Source organism: Tachysurus vachellii, chromosome 11 (genome assembly GCF_030014155.1).
Source record: "Tachysurus vachellii isolate PV-2020 chromosome 11, HZAU_Pvac_v1, whole genome shotgun sequence".
Lineage (NCBI taxonomy): Eukaryota > Metazoa > Chordata > Actinopteri > Siluriformes > Bagridae > Tachysurus > Tachysurus vachellii.
Window position 1 is genome coordinate 12,462,928 of NC_083470.1, and position 15,985 is coordinate 12,478,912.

General features: G+C 39.0%; 1 protein-coding gene across 4 annotated transcripts in view; it reads left to right on the forward strand.

The window, feature by feature from the left end:
• Positions 1-6,310, forward strand: part of magixa (MAGI family member, X-linked a) — a 66,534-nt gene extending 60,224 nt beyond the window's left edge. For all 4 annotated transcript variants that reach the window (XM_060882356.1, XM_060882353.1, XM_060882355.1 and 1 more), the window contains exon 17: positions 1,098-6,310. In XM_060882356.1, coding sequence (XP_060738339.1) covers positions 1,098-1,936 — 839 coding nt within the window. In that variant the 3' untranslated portion in view covers positions 1,937-6,310. The remainder of the gene's footprint in view (positions 1-1,097) is intronic.
• Positions 6,311-15,985: the final 9,675 nt, after the last annotated feature.

The window sequence follows — 15,985 nt, forward strand, 5'->3', positions numbered from 1 at the left end:
TTCCCTTTTTTCTTTCTCTCTCTATCCCTCAGTGGAGCTTTCCAGCTTATCGCTCTGCATGACCAACTCCAAACAGGGCGAGCCTTGCTTCTATGTCATCGGCCGGACAGAAAACACACGGTTGGTAGCTGTTCCTATTAGTTTTGCCTGTTTTTTTTTTTCTTTTCAGGTTGCCTTAGGTTCTCAGCAGTGTTTTTGCCTCTTTTTGTTTACTCCCTGCTTCTTGTCTTTAAATGACTGCTAGAGATAACCTTTCACCTTCATCTTGTCTATTCTGTACACTCCTTGACAGCACTCACTTACAGATTACAGATTCAATCCGTCATTGCTTTCTAATTAGGCTTAGGTTTAGGGTTAGTCCAGTGGACAGGCAATATGCATATACAGGGTTAGAATACTGTACTTCAAGTCATCTGAAGTGGGTTTTTATTGTCATTCCTCTCTATACATTGAAACGAAATGTCATGTCTCCAGGAACTTGAGTCATGACATAACAATATGCAGAACAGTGGGCTGTAAACTGTGAACTGTTTGGTTGTGTAGCAGCAATAAGTATAGCATTAATTAGTGCCATTCTGACTTCACTGTAAATTGGTTTGTTCTAATATTAGAAAAAAAACAAGCCTAAATCTTTAACCTTAACTCTCATCCAACGAACAATAATGGCTGCCAATAGCTAATCATACAGTGAGTGTTTACCAAGTGTATGTCAGGTAGGGATTAGATAACACTGAATGATGCTTGATGCTATATTTTTATTTCTGAATATAATAAAGAACACATTATTATTTCAAATGTAACATGGAAAGGGTTTATACTTGAAGTGATGTAGTATGCAGCCGGCATGGTGTCTGATTACAGCGAAGTGAAAAGGAGATTAATGCAATGTGGCAGTTCAGTTCATAGCATTTCTGTTTACTCATTTGTCTCTTCACCTCACATTCATTCCAGTCTACTATAATAATGAGCTCTCATATGGGTGAGTGTGTGTATCATTTCAAGTTCAACTCTCTCTCTCTCTCTCTCTCTCTCTCTCTCTCTCTCTCTCTTTGTATCTACCTTTCTCTCTATCTTTCTCTCTCTATCTTTTCTATCAGGCCATGAAGGCGGAGCAGCCTCCCCCTCCTCCTTACGCTCTGAAGAACTGGGTGAGAGTGGAGTGGCTTTCTCCCTGCCAAGGAGCATTGAGAAAAGTGTGGACAGAGAGGCAGAGAGACAAAAGGGGCGGAAACAAGGACGTAGCAGCCGAGGAGGAGCAGAGGAGGAGAGGAGAGGCACTCCAGAGATTGAGCAGGCTTCAGGTGACTTGGTCAGCATCACAGCGAGCTCCCACTCAGGGAGGAAGAGAGAGAGAGAGAAACCAAGGCAGAGTACAACCAAAAAGGCTCCAAGAAGTACCGAGGGGGTGGAAGAGGACATTCAGCGAAGTGAGAGGAAGGAGAAGGAGAAAAGGAGGAGTTCTGGAGGCAGGAGGAACAAAGTGAAAATTGGAACTCATGAGAGAGAAGAGAGGGAACAGGAAGAGGAAAGGGAGCAGTCAGATTCAAGAGGGAGGTGGAGGAGAGATGAAAAGAAGGAGGGAAAAAAGTATGGAAATATAGAAAACAACAACAATGATGTGCCTGAGGGCACAGAAGAGGTTACTGGGGTCATACAGAAAGCACCCTTCTCCTTCCTCATGTCTCTGGGTGATGATGGCAATCTTTCTGACGCTGACTCTGCACTCAGCATTTCTGAAGTCAGCGTGTCTGCAGCTAGCATCTCGTTCACAGGGGCGCATTGGCCCATTGACCCCAGAGACCTCAGCAACACCCTAGAGATCTCTGCTACCCCAAACCTCACCCCGGGCCCATGGCTCGTCCCCAGCCCCTATAAACTCTCTCAGGTCTTAGAAGGTAACCGGTTGAGCCAGCATTCAGGAGGCCTTTGGTTATAAAAAGCTTACTCTCTCTGAACTCTCTCTCTCTCATACACAAACACACACACACACACATGCATGTCATTTGGAGACCAGCACACCACCTTCATCCCACCAGCTCTCGTCCATCTTGAAAAGAAAAAAAAAAAAAACACACCTGCTTTCACATTTTCAAGAAGAGCCGCTTGAATTGCAACCAGCGCCCGTGTCTGCAGTCCAGGCGAACTGAAAGGACCATCACTTAGAGGCCGGTGACACAAAAGGAGAGAGCATGCTGCCATCATGGGATGGTTCTGATTGGTTGCTAAACTGCAAGGCAAATCCATATGCGTGTATGTATTCATAGTGTTGTTCATAGCATGTACAAGTTCTTTTTTATCTCGTCATTTTGACATTTTTTTTATTTTGATATTTTTATTTTCTTATGAATGCATTAAGATTCTATTACAGAAAAATAGAGGAAGATTTATTTAAGATCTGTATTAGCTGCTTGCTTTTCCGTGACCAGACTGTAACCCTCTCCCCCACCGAGTGTGTCGATCTAGCTGTCCGTGCTGGGGAAAGGACGGGGAAAGAACTGTTTTATTATGAGGCTAGTGAGCCATCTCAGACTTCTCCAGGTGCCTTCTGCTTCTTTAGCTGGTGTTTACCAAAAAAAGAAAAAAGTATCTATATAATAATAAAAAAAAAAGATCATATAAACAAAAGATTAAATGACGTAGCAAAGTAGAGAGTGTGCAATTAAGCATTCTTCTGCCTCTTGAACTATAAACCTTTGCAAGACTCAGTACACAAGACAGAGGAAAAAAAAAATACTGCACACATTCTGCAACCGGTCAGCGAGTCATTACAAGTGCCTCATGTGATATTCCTTTACGTGAAACACTAGACTTCTGTTAGGACGTCTGTGTTGAATTCAGGATCCCGGAGTATATGTTTCTCATGTTTCTCATGTTGTGTTTAGAATTGCCGTTTCAGAGCCATTCCAGATTCCCAGCGCATTGCAAAATGGCAGAAAAAGAAACAAACCCCAAGACCAGATAGATCCCCTTTGCTCAGCCCTCCTCCAGTATGCATCAAGATTGCTGTTCCCACATCTATCACACACTCTCTTAGCTTCACGCGTCGATCCCTCGTTTCAGGAGATAAAAAGGGCATTTTGATACTGGTGTCCTCTATGCATTTTGTAAGACTTACTGATCAAAATTGCGGAGGAGTTTTTTTCTACCGAGGCCTAGATTGGGAATATTGTGTACTTTAATAAAGCACGGGAGGTTTGCTGAGAAATGACTGGCATGAAACAGAAGGGAAGACTTTCTGAGGTCATCTAGTGTCAGACGTACTGCAGCACCAGCTTATGCATCTCTCTTTACCTCTGACTAAGCAATAGGAGGCCATCTCCCTGTTTCCTGTTTCAGTATACACCACGTATCTTTACCCTAAAACAAATTTCACTACATAGCAGTATTTAAAAACGTTAATTAAGAATAAAAAAAAAGAACAAGTATTTCTTCTATAAGATTTATAACACTAGTAGATGCGTATGCAGGATATGTCATGTTATTCATGCTGTATGTAATAGCATGTCATAAGCATTTATCGAGTTACAAGGAGTCCAACTGTATTATAAGAGTAGAAGCGAAATGTGACGAGCTCACAAGTTTATTCTGGAGACTTTAACCAGCCTAAGTGTTCACTTTGTATTCGATTCCTAAAAGAGCAAATCTGCATTGTCGTGTTTGTATCGAATTGGGATGATGTTTGGTAACCTTTTTCACGTCAGAGAGAGACAGTACTGTAGCAGATGCTTCTTGTAAAGCAAGACTATCGTGCATAAAGAAAACTCCCAGAAAACTTGTAGGCTTTATACCAGAACAATATTTTAAAGTCTAGTCTGATTTATCAGCTACAAACATATCAGAAATACTATATGTAGCACAGAATATAATATTCTTCAAGCTATGTTTACAATAATAAAAACAACAGCATATTATTATTATTATTATTATTATTATTATCATTATTATTATTATTATAGTTATTATACCCTGGCACACAAAAACAGGCTAAAAAGTGCCGATATCTTCCATGATGTAACATGATGTTCGAAACATGGTGAAAATAAGTTAGATGCATGACTGTTAGATGTACTCTGCGAGCATCATCCTATAGAAAGATATGTTTTTATTGTCCTGACCTGTCTTTTGACACTTTGTCCTAATGTAACGTGGTGAAATGTGCAATGCTTTTTAGTGGCCCTTTAATCCCCTTGATAAGAAATCTCAGCATGGTCAGACCCTAGTGCTTTTTTTATTTATTCTGCAACACACAAGTTAACAGGCTCCTTGCTTTAGCTCCCTTCTTCGCTATCAAAACTAAGGTGAATAGTCACCCACAGTGCCAATGTATAAGTATGCGGTTCTGAACAACACGCCCAATAATCACCACGTCAAAGGCGTCTCGTCCTACCTGTCGATTAACTTCAGCCAGTAGCCCGTTAGACCATCAAGTGTAGGTTGAAAATAAAAACAAATAAACCAACAAAAAAAAACATGAGGTTGACTTACAAGAAGGAGCCATAATATGAGCCAATCATTATATTTAAGAAACGGTGCCATGTTTTGATACTATAACTTCTGAGGTCAATCTACTCGGCAGCGCTACGGCGCTATTGAAATGCTAATTAACGATGTCATCCTCGTTCTCTTTGCAGAAAGGAATAAGGCCTTTGTTCTTGTATGTTTTTGTAAGTGTCGACAGTCGAAATGTCAAAATGTGAAAGTTAAGGTTCAGCTTTGAATTTCAACTTGAATTTATTACATTAGCCTTGTTAAGGAATCAGCCATTGTACAGAACAATTAAGAACAAAACAAAAAAAAAAAAGAAAACATTGCTTTTCCCCACTAGACTATATATTCTGTAGACAGTAGTTAGAGAAGTAGCAGGAGCAGCTGGACAGCTAGGAGAAAGATGACTGAAGGAGAGGGCACAGCCGGCAAAGCAGCACATTTCTGCAACACCTTTGTTTTTTTACACTTGAAAACCGTTGCAGGAGTGTACATGCTTTTGTACATGCTTCAGTGGCATGATGCTTGCAGCCGAATTAGACGTATACGGCGCCCTGATGTGCGCATGACTGCTGCTGTGCCGCTTGCCGTGTGTAGCTGGTTTAAAAGAGCTACAATGATTAATGCTTCTGGCTTGAAATAAGGATGTAACCACATTATCATGTCTTGTATGGCAAGAAACTAATTTGTCAGCGTAAATGCTTTTGGGGTTACAAACATACCACCGCAAAGTAGGGATGCACCGAGATTTCCTCCAACACCTGTAAATAAATGGTGCTGACTGAAAAACTCACTTTTTAGACTGAATACAAGCAACATATTGTAGCTAATAATACATCACTGACGTATATGTAGTGAATCACTTTGTTCAGTGTTGCCAGATTATGCTAGATCCCACATTTCTGTTTGAACTCTAAATCAGTGGATCCACTCTGGAAACCCTGCATCAGTTTTTTTCTGTTGCATTATTTGTGTGCGCCATTGCACACACAAACACACACAAACACAACTACATTTTCTGGCACTATCCATAATGCACATGCCAACGATGGACACTTATTTGTAATTGCATGTGTTTTTGCAGTGCTGGATTTTTTTTTAAATGCTACCTGCTATGCAAACGATCAGTGATGTTACTTCATCACCATGTACTGCTTGGTTGAATTATCTGAACTATTCCAAAGCATAAATAAAAGGGTCATTATTTTAAGTAATTCCTGCAATGGTTAAGAAAATAAACACATTTTTTAAAATATATATAACTTTTTCAGTCCAGTGTGTCCTACATTTTGGTCTGAGACAGGACTTATTTTCGGTGCATCACTACCTCTAAGATGTAAAAGGCTTGATTAGACTGAAATATTTGCATGCTTGATATAGCACACTGCTCCTGGTTATATCCTAAACCACAGTCATTACTTTAACCCTAGCCAGAAATATACCTATAAATATATTCCTCTACAACTTCTGCCCTCTCCTTTGTTTTCTTTCTTCTGCTTCAGTTATACAGGAAGAAGATGTAGGCAGATTTTTTTTTATTTGATTTGTTAACCAGGTCTCGGATTCCCTCCTCCTGACTTGAAGCTGAACAAGTAGCCACTGTTCTCAAGCTGCGCTCGTGCAGCAGGAACTTTGACTATTACCTGAGGGTGTGTATATAGCAGTCTACTCGACACTTAATAGTACAGATGTACAGGTTTTTATTCTTTGCTCTTGATATGTATGAAGATAATTGTATTGTTTTTGAATGCATCAACAGGGAGTTTTGAATTATGAACAATGAAATAATGACATGCAGTTACCACAATAAAGTGATTAAACTGAATGGTGTTGCTCGTGTTCACTGATTTATCCTGGCATGTTTGCTTGATTTGTTTGTTTTTTTTTTCTCTCTCTGAACTACTTCAGTTCTGAATAACGCAGTACTCCTTTGTATAGACATGTTAGGCTTTACTCCTTTTAGTTTAGAGTTAACTGTTACATTTTTATCATGCTTTTATTTTTTTTCATTTTGAAGAAAATGTCCTTCAGAAACCATCAGGAAGAAATGCATTCTCAATTTCACCACTCTGTAATTTCATTCATAGGTTGAATCTGTTTAATTTCATTCTGGTACACACAAACAGACAGATTGGGAGATGTTTAACTCCCACACAAAGTAATACACAGTCTCCCACCTACACATCAGTCGTGTTACCGCATAGAGATCAGATTCTTCTCTTTAGAAAGAAATGCTTGAAGCCCTTTTTGAAGCACACACACAATCACACTCAATGATATCATCAGTAGTGAAACTGTTTGCATAATTTTACCCCAATAGATAGATACTTTATTGTCATCGCATAGTACAGGTACGTACAGCAACAAAATTTCGTTTAGCATCTACCAGAAAATGATATAAAAAAAATACTAAAATAAAAAAGTGTATATTAGTATATTATATTAAAGTATATTAGCACATATACGCATATTTATATGTACATAAATTATAATTTTATATATGTATAAATTTACATTTATACATAAGCATATACGCATAATACACATTAATATGCGTATATGTGCTAATTGTATAGACAGCACAATATGTCTAAAAAATATATGCATATCTGTGCAAATGTGTGCATTAGGGTTATTGTATGTACAACACTAACCGAGAAATATACAGTGTATGTACAAATAATACATGTAAATGGAGGCAAACTAGGGTGAATGAATTTATAGTTATATACATTTAGAATTAGGTAAAGAAGATGTGACGGAGTTTACAGAGTGAAGTAGAACTGCAATGTGAATACAGATAGTGATGTGTTAGAGAGACATCAGGGCACTAGCAGTGTAGTATAGAGTTCAGTAGGTTTATGGTTGTGGGGAAAAAACTGGTTCTGAACCTGCTGGTTCTGGTGCAGATGGTCCTGGTTGAACAGTTTGTGACTAGAGTGGAAGGAGATCTTGATGATTTTGTGCTTTTCGCAGACATCTACTGTGGTGAAGAGTCTCAATGGCAGGGAGTTGGGTGCCAGCGATGCGTTGGGTGATTTTCACCACCATTTGCAGTGATTTATTTATTTATTTATTTTGGGCACACTGTGAAGTTGCCGCACCAAACTGTGACGGAGATTGACAGGATGCTCTGAATGATGCAGTGATAAAAATTGGTCAGGATCTTTGGGGATTGGTGAACTTTTTTCAGTCTTCTCAGGAAGTAAAGATGCTCTTGTGCCTTCCTAACCAGGGATGATGTGTTCTCATAGACAGCCTAGACAGATGCTCCAAGATATGGACTCCCAGGAACTTAAAGCTGGAGACAAGCTCTACTTCATTCACATTTGATTTTGATAGAGGAGTACTGCTATTAGTTTTAGTTAAGGGTGAATCACATCTCAATAATGTGTCCCAATAAGGATCAATACAAGTTTTATATTTTTTACACAAATAGAAACAACTATCACAAATGATCTTATAGTTAATAGTAAATTCAATGTTAATTTACTTGCCCCAAAATGTATGTATAAACTGTTGGGTACTGCAGACTTCCTCTGCCCTATGTTCACTAAACCCAAGAAAACTTCTTGTTCTGCTCCTTGGCTTTCAGATGTGCTGCGCAACAATCGAAGAGAGCTAAGATCATCCGAGAGAAATTTGAAGAAATCACAAATTGATGCAGATCTTGATTCTTACCGAACACTTCTTGCCAAGTTCTCCTCAGATGTGACTTCTGCCAAGACTTCCTTCTACAAGGAAAAGCTTGAAGCTTCCTCACATGACCCTCGGAAATTCCACAATATCATTTCTTCTCTGCTCAACCCCCCGGCTCCTCCTCCTTCGTCCTCCCTGACTGCAGAAGACTTTGCTTCTTTCAACCAGGAGAAGATTGAAGAAATCTGCCGGACCTTCACAAGGATTCCCCTACACCTTCGTTGTCACATTTCTCAACTGTAGCAGCAGAAGAGATTTTACAACTCATCCAGTCCTGCAATCATACCACCTGCCCATTGGATCCACTCCCTTCCACTATGCTCCAGACCATCTCGCAAGACCTTCTGCCCTTCATTACCACTATCATCAATAGATCCATAGCATCTGGTCAGGTACCAACTACTTTCAAGAGAGCAAGGGTTATTCCCATCCTAAAGAAACCTGCTCTGGATCCATCAGATGTCAGTAACTACAGACCGGTATCACTTCTCTCGTTTCTTTCAAAAATTCTTGAACGCATTGTCTATAATCAACTGTCTGTCTATCTCTCACAGAACAACCTCCAAGACCCCAACCAGTCTGGCTTTAAAGCAGCTCATTCCACAGAGACAGCCCTTTTGGATGTCTCTGAGAAACTACATGCTGCTAGATCAGCCAATCTCTCATCCGTCCTTATCCTCCTTGACCTTCCAGCAGCGTTTGATACGGTCAACCACAAGACTCTCTTATCCACCCTCAGGAGTCTTGGGATTTGCGGATCAGCTTGGGAATGGTTTACTTCCTACCTGGAAGGACGCTCATATCAGGTAACATGGAGGGGAGTGACATCTGCTCCATGCAGACTCTCCACTGGTGTCCCACAGGGCTCAGTACTTGGTCCTCTTCTTTTCTCCCTGTATACTCACTCTCTTGGTGAAGTTATTTCCTCACATGGGTTCTCTTACCACTGCTATGCTGATGATACACAACTTATCTTCTCTTTCCCACCCTCAGATGCCACAGCTTCTGACCGGATCTCAGCATGTCTGGCAGAAAATTCATCATGGATGACTGCTAATCAGTTAAAGCTCAATTCTAGCAAAACTGAACTGCTGTTGATCCCAGGTGATTCATCCCCAGGTCATGATCTTGCTATATCCTTGCACAACGATCTGATCTCCCCTTCAGCCACAGCTCGCAACCTTGGGGTATCCATGGACAATCAACTGTCCTTTTCCTCTCATGTTGCTAATGTGACTCGCTCATGTCGGTTTCTTCTCTACAACATTAGAAGGATTCGGCCATTTCTGTCCACACAGGCTGCTCAGGTACTTGTTCAGTCTCTTGTCATTTCTAGACTGGATTACTGCAATGCACTGCTGGCAGGTCTACCTATGAACGCAATCCGTCCTCTGCAAATGATCCAAAATGCAGCTGCCCGGCTTGTTTTCAACCTGCCAAAGTTCTCACATACCACCCCGCTGCTGCGATCCCTCCACTGGCTTCCGGTAGCTGCACGCATCAGATTCAAAACACTGATGCTGGCCTACAAAGCCAAAAATGGCCCAGCTCCCTCTTACCTCAAAGCCCTCATCACTGAACCCCGCACCCTCCGATCTACCAGCACTGCTCAACTGGGTCCACCATCTCTCAGGGTAAGAGGCAAGTATACTACAAGACTCTTCTCTGCACTGGCACCAAGGTGGTGGAATGAACTTCCCCTAGAGGTCCGGACAGCTGAGTCACTGGCTATTTTCAAGCGGCGGTTGAAGACCTACAGTACTTATTCAGGAAACACTTCAACTAGCACTTCTTTCCTTATCTTTTACATTTAAAAAAAAAAACACCTTTGACACTTTTCTCATTGTAACTTTGAACAAATGTTTTAAACTCATGGTATCTTAAGTATGTACCTTAGTGAGCCAGCATTAATGTATTCAATGTTAGAGATTTAAGCACTTATGTATATCGCTCTGGATAAGGGCGTCTGCCAAATGCTGTAAATGTAAATGTAAATGTATTGGTTGGTATTTATTGGAGCCTAGCTGTTCACCTACCTGTTAACAGGTAGCGATAATTATATTTGTGCGTGAATTTTAATGCAATTTGAACTCCCTTTCCCAAACTTTGTCTCATACTTTTAAAAAATTAAAAAAATACTAGCTTATTTGCTAGTCACCTGGCCAAGTGGAAGCTCCCATGTTTTGGTTGTCGTAAAACCGTGTGGACTAGGCTAAAGATTCTGGCTTCCTGAGCTGGTTAAAGTGCATTAATAAGACACAAATCTTGTAATCCTTTTTATAATATAGTGTGTGATGTCTGAAATAGCACAATTTGTTTCCAATCTTGACAAAATGTCTGCATGTTGTTGGCCAAATTTGTTGGTGGCTGCATGCAGTAAGCAGGAACGTTATTTGACAGCTTTGTGGTTAACTTTATTTCGTTGATTTGTTGCTTTATTTTACATACATACATTTACACATTAGTATTCCCAATTCTGGAAATGTTCTGTCATTTACACATGTTAATTAATGCACTGAGTAACACTGATGTGTGTAGTGCAGCAAGCATTTGAGCAACGGTCTACAGTTCCATCACTACGGAGCATCACTACTGTGAAGCACTATGTACAGAAAAATACGCTGCATACCAAATGAAAACCTCGACAGTAAACAAAGTATAGAGTAAATAAAGCATGAAAACCTCTGGTAGAAATAAACCCTGTTTCGTCATTTATCACTTTAATCAGTGTTCAGTACTCAGTACTGTGATGCAAATCCGAAATCCTGACTAAAAGATGAATATTCCACTGTAAGTATGAGCTTTTCTGGAAGTTGGAGATAAAAATGGAGATTTGATATTGGTCTATAGTTAGAAAACAGTCAAGTCAAGGTTTTAAAAGGATTTAAGATTTGCTAGTTTCACCACTAGCCTACTGAACATATACAGTATAATGATACTGTATGCCCTTCCGAAAACAACTCGCCCATTTTTATTCTTGGGAACTGCACTAACAGTGTCGGGTTGGTTCTCTGCCCAGGAATCGAACCCAGCCCATGCAATAATGCAATTCATTCGAATGGAGTGAGATACGAGTGAACTGGCTGTAACACAAAATTGTTCTAATACATTGTGTCAAAGGGCATTATATTATATTATATTATCATTCCTTTGTTTATTTTTATTGGATACAAGCTGATGAGAAACAGAATAAGCCAGTTGGGGTGATATATTTTCCTTGTTTTTGTTTATAGGCAGTAGCTAGATATTTTAAGCACAGAGATATGGAAGTGAGCACTGGTAAAGTAGCTGCTGGTGTTTACTGCATTAAAAAAGTGGTTCAGGGTTTATAATTAAGTGTCATTTCTGCCAATTAATTAATGATATTTTAATCATTTTCAGTCCAACTGAACATCAAGGTATTTTATGACAATACGTAAAGATAAACTGTACTGTGCAAATCTGAGTGTTAAAGTGCATTGTGTTCATTGTGTAGTACAGTTCGAAACAGTAAGGAATGTCAGTATTGAATTTTCCCCCCAAGTGGAATTAAAGAGCCTCATTGATGGGAGAGGAACAGAAATGGAGATTTTTGTTCCTAACTGGAAACGATGTTGTGCAGTTGATGCTACAGTGGATGCTACATGCTACAGGATGTTCTAATATCTTTGGCCTTGTTTCTATTTCTATTCAATATAAAGAAACGTTAAATCAAGCTAGAATCAGTGAAGTAACCCTGAGCAACATTCGCACAACATCTTGCTCATCCAAGCTCAGTTCGTTGCTCTAAAAAACAAACATTTAATTAAATTATAAAACCTAAAATCGGCATAAAAAATTCTGAATGCTGAATGAAACATGTTTGTGTTTTAATATTGGCTTGTTTCTATAAGCCCTTTAATAACTCTTTGTCTCTCTGTAAACTTTAAAACACTCGCTTCCCACACACTCCCAACACCCCTTGTAGCATCACATCTCTAAGCACAGACATTAGCATACATCAAAACACATTTGTACCACTGATGATCACACTTAAGCTACACATTGTCAGCTGTGTCTGTGGGCTCCTCTGGGGAATCGTGAACAGTCTCTTAATTGCGCTTGCTAATTACACTCTCCATGCTCTGCTATGCTAACTCTGAAATAAGGGGGCGGACAAAATGGACGGGGAGTGTTGTGGAAATTTTCACCCTTGTCTGCAGATTCTCAAAACCTGATTAAAAGGAATTGAGAGCAGAAAATTTGCATTGGAAAATTTATGAGATTTTAAGGTTAGGTTTATTAAGATGCTAATTTCTTTAACCAAAACCTTTTACATTTTAAATGATCTGCATCCATGGATCTTTCATTCATTTTCACACCATCTTTTCAGTCTGCTGCTCATGCTGTATCACATGGTAGGATGTGGTAGCTCAGTGGTTAAGGTGTTCGACTACTGATCTGAAGATCATTTGTTTGAATCCCAGGTCCACCGAGTTGCCACTGCAGGGCCCCTGAGCAAGGCCCTTAACCCTCAATTGCTCAGGTGTATAAACTGAAATAAAATAAAAATGTGTCACTCTGGATAAGAGTGTCTGCTAAATGCTGTAAATGTAAATGGTAGTGTAACATGTGCAGAAAACTACTATCTGCCCTCTTCACTCATAGACATTTATGTGACCTTGTGACTAACTTTAATTTGATGTTATAATTTAATCATCTCTAAACTGGCTACCTGTTAAGTTTAGAATTGATTACAAACTGCTGCTACTTACGTACATGGTTTAGCTCTCATGTATCTAACCAGTCTTCTGACATGCTACAATCCTTTGATCACTCTTTGAGATCACAAAACTCAGAACTTCTGGTAGTTCCCAGAATATCAAAATCTACTAAAGGCCGTAGAGCGTTTTCGTATTTAGCTCCCAAACTTTGGAATAGCCTTTCTGACAGTGTTCGGGGCTCAGACACAGTCTCACAGTATAAATGTAGATTAAAGCCCTATCTTTAGTCAGGCATACACATAATACTTTCCATAATCTTCTGCCTTAGTACATGCACATTATCATCTAGTGCTAGTTCGATTCTGCGTATTCGGACGTTCTAAGAGGAGATGCCAACTACATGAGTCTCTAAAGACAAAACAACCTCCTAATCAATTCACAATTGCTGGACCGTATATTTATAATCACACCCTCCAGCATCCAAATAAGGATGGGTTCCCTTTTGAGTCTGATACCTCTCAAGGTTTCTTCCTTTTCCATCTAAGGGAGTTTTTCCTTGCCACAGTCGCCTCAGTCACCTTAGGCTTGCTCATTGGGGATAAATCCAAACACATTTAAATATAAAGTAATCTTGATTTTTATTGTATTAATCTTAGTATAATATTAAGCTTTTTGTATTATGTTTATGTTCTGTAAAGCTGCTTTGAGACAATGTCCATTGTTAAAAGCACTATACAAATCAATTTGAATTGAATTAAATTGAATTATAGTAATTGTACATACATCCATTCATTCATCTTAAACTTCCGGTGGAGGAAAACACTATTTACAGTAGTCGCAGTCATCAGTAGTCGCAGTCATCAGTTTATCAGTGGTCCACGAACATATAGTTTAATAGGTATCAGATACATTTCCTTTTTTGCCATCCCCATTTATTTGACAAATATTTTCAGCTTCATTTCCAAACGTTTGACTGCTTTTGGTTTCATCTGACCGCAACACATGGCTTCAGTTATAGATCCATTGAAGCTTAACATTCACCTTCATCAGCCTCACTATGGACTGTATTCAAGTTTAAAAAGTATGTAGGAAACAGGTTCAGAGTAATATTACACATGCACTAAAATTGATTTCTTGGACATCCCTTTCAGATGTGCAGAGTTTTAGTTACACCAACAACACTGCCAGATTTTACTTGATTAAAAGTATCTGAGATTAAGTTATTCAGTAGTGTTAGGGCCACCACATATAATTACAAGCACTTGCTGTTAAGCCTGAAAAAAACCCAAAATAACAAAAAGAAAAATAGTTGGATAGAAAATGAATAAGCAGATTTCTCTGATATCTAGTTCAATGAGCTAACCAAAAATAAATAATAAACAAATAAAAAGGATGCTTATTACAATGATATATGATCGAAAAGATGGCAAAAAAAAAACATTAGTCAATATACTTTACTGCTGCATGAGTAGTCTTAGTAGTAATCGCCATATTAATCACTGCAAATTTCATTTAACAATATGGCTTCCACACTTATTCAGCAATTTAAAAATAGCACCTCATTACACTGCACTGTACTGTAGCATGAAGAGCAGTTGAAAGATGCACCCTTACTGACACATACAGTAACCGAATACTGGGTAGAAACTTTGGTGAGCAAGTTTGGAAGAAAATTCGCAAAAATCTGAATTTCTAACCTGCTCCTCACTTATGCCCCTCAATAGTGTGAATAGTGCATTGCAATGGACTGGCATACCACTCTATGTGTTTTCCTGTCACACACCCAGTGTTGCTGGAATAGACTCTGGAACTACTGAGACCCTAAAGTCCTGAATGAATGTATGTTCCAACAATCTTTCAACAATGGCACTGGACTTCTGAAACTAATACAAAGAATCATAATTCATTGGAACTGAGAGACCACTCTGTTTTCAGAGTGCATTCAACTGTACAAGTAGTGCATAAGTCTGTAGTTGCAGGTCTTAATATTGATGCGCAATATATGTTACACTCTACAAACACTGAGTTGTGGTTGTGTCAACTCAAAAGTTTTGTTGGTGATTTTTTTATATGGTCATGAGTATATGTTTATAAATGCCAGTTACATGTAATGGCCAAGTGTGTTCACAGCTGATCAGCACAAAACACTGTAAAATGCAGATTTGAAAAATTTAGGCCAAAATTACAGCAAAGCTGTACAAGAGCTCTTCCTTAGTGTGTCCTAAATCATTCAGAAATGTTGCTCAGCATTGCAGAGCATCTCTTTATAATTTATAGATTGCTCATGAGTTTCACCAAACTTGTGTGTGTAACTGAAATAAACAAGCCTTATAATAATTGATGTAGAGGTTAATAAGCATACAACCAATATAGTATAATTGATATTAGTATAATAATATTATTAGCAAACTGCAATATTCATGCTCCCTGTGTGCCCTGGTCTTCATATTCAAATCTCATGGATGGTGAGCAATTTGGTATTCTTAAATGTCCTTCAATTTAATTATCTTCTTTAATTATCTAATTTAAGCCCATTGTAGGTGTGCTCACTTTCCTGTTGAATATTGGCAAGGTACACAGTGGGAGTCAAGCAGCAGGGAAATGTCATGTTGACCTTTTGATTCACAGCACTGGTGGATGCTCCAGATGAATTAAGGAGGGCCTGTGTCACTCAATCACACTATAATCAGCTCCAGGCTATGCCACTGCCACCATTTTATATTATTATAACATCTGTAATCCTTTCATAAGATAGAATTGTGCTCTCTGTGGCCAAGAACCAGGGTCACATAATAATTTTTTTTGTGTCATCATGTTCTGGAGAATTAGAGGAGAGGTAGAGGAGAATTATTGAAACAGCAAGGCCACTTCTTTTGTTTTACACTAAAGACATTTGGGTTTCAGGTAAAGAGATAAATATATGAGACGAAAGATCAGAATTTCAGCTGTTGGACCCTCAACCCTCACTGCTCCAGGGTTGCTGTATCATGGCTGACCCTGTGCTCTGACCCCAAACTCCAAAGTTGGAAAATGAAAGGTAAGAATTTCACTGTGCTGTAATGTATATGAGACAAAAGAAAGTCTTCTATATACTATTATATAGTATCTAAATATTTGAA